The 1,399-nt window shown below is 49.4% G+C and overlaps 2 protein-coding genes across 2 annotated transcripts; both read left to right on the top strand.

Moving 5' to 3' along the window:
- Positions 1 to 465: 465 nt before the first annotated feature.
- On the top strand, positions 466 to 876 carry Pmar_PMAR022198 (histone H3, putative; the record flags this gene model as incomplete). Its single annotated transcript, XM_002788398.1, has 1 exon — positions 466 to 876. The coding sequence occupies one exon, from the start codon at positions 466 to 468 to the stop codon at positions 874 to 876; it is 411 nt and encodes a 136-aa protein (XP_002788444.1).
- Positions 877 to 1,116: 240 nt separating this feature from the next.
- Positions 1,117 to 1,375, top strand: Pmar_PMAR022197 (histone H2A.1, putative; the record flags this gene model as incomplete). Its single annotated transcript, XM_002788397.1, has 1 exon — positions 1,117 to 1,375. A coding segment is annotated over one exon (259 nt), but the record flags the coding sequence as incomplete, so codon positions are not given.
- Between the last annotated feature and the right edge of the window lie 24 nt (positions 1,376 to 1,399).

Raw genomic sequence — 1,399 nt, 5'->3', positions numbered from 1 at the left:
TACTGGAGGAGTTTATCGACCACCGCGTGCTCTAATCTACCATCATTCGACTGCGCAAGGCAAATCATCTTGCGGTACCGGGTAATACTCTGATAATCTCAAAGTATTACTCAGTACCGTTAGTGCACCGAATAATATTGTTCGTCCGAGCACATTGCTAACTCCTGCAGCTGACGGCGATACTCAGAATGAGTGTCTGCAGAGGATGGGAATGAGTAGTTTGTGGCTGGAAGGAGTAGGTTTCGTTGAACGAGTCTCATTAGATAGCAAGCTTCTCGGCTCGGTTTGGCATCTTCGACGCAAAAGTCTAAATTACTGGCTTACGAATTTACTCTCAATTTATCCGTTTTTTTACTCAATTTACCATCAATTTGCCAGTTTTTTCATCAGTTTCTCCTCTACCTGGCGGTTGCTCTAATACTCTACCTCTTGCCAAAACTCTTATCTTCGTTCGCATACTACTCAATGGCTAGAACTAAGCAAACCGCTAGGAAGTCTACGGGTGGCAAGGCTCCTCGCAAGCAGCTCGCCTCCAAAGCGGCTCGCAAGTCTACTCCCAGTACTGGCGGTATCAAGAAGCCTCACAGGTATCGTCCGGGCACCGTCGCTCTGCGTGAGATTAGACGTTATCAGAAGAGCACGGATCTTCTCATCCGCAAATTGCCCTTCCAGAGGCTCGTGCGTGAGGTTGCCCAGGACTTCAAAACTGACTTGAGGTTTCAGAGCAGTGCAGTTATGGCTTTACAGGAGGCCGCGGAAGCTTACCTCGTGGGTCTTTTCGAAGACACAAATCTTTGCGCAATTCACGCTAAGCGTGTTACCATCATGCCCAAGGATATGCAGCTAGCTAGGAGGATCCGCGGCGAGAGGTCGTAAGCCTCTTGTGATCCGGGAGTTGCCATCCGCACAGTATTACAAGGCGTTTCTCAACGCCATCTTGTCGAACTGTCTATAAATGTCACACGTTTTTTAGTAAAGTCCGCGGTCTACGATTGATTTCAGCGGAGCTGATGGTTACTTTTCACTTTTTTCATCAAAATGAGCGTGAGGCGCCACTGGATGATATCGCATCGTCATTTCATCTCCCACATTCTCACACTCGCTTATAAACAAAACATGTCTGGCAAAGGCAAAGGTGGACGCGGTAAGGCTGGCAAGAAGAGTGGCAGCGGAGCTAAGTCTCGGTCCGCCAAGGCCGGGCTACAGTTCCCTGTTGGCCGTATCGCGAGGTACCTCAAGAAGGGGCGTTATGCCAAACGCGTAGGTTCTGGGGCGCCAGTTTACTTAGCTGCAGTCTTGGAGTACCTCGTCGCTGAGATTCTCGAGCTCGCCGGTAACGCTGCGCGTGATCATAAGAAGACTAGGATCATTCCTCGTCATATTCAATTGGCTGTCCGCA

The sequence above is a fragment of the Perkinsus marinus genome, assembly GCF_000006405.1.
Source record: "Perkinsus marinus ATCC 50983 genomic scaffold scf_1104296928142, whole genome shotgun sequence".
Lineage (NCBI taxonomy): Eukaryota > Perkinsozoa > Perkinsida > Perkinsidae > Perkinsus > Perkinsus marinus.
This window is presented reverse-complemented; position numbering and strand designations above follow the sequence as displayed.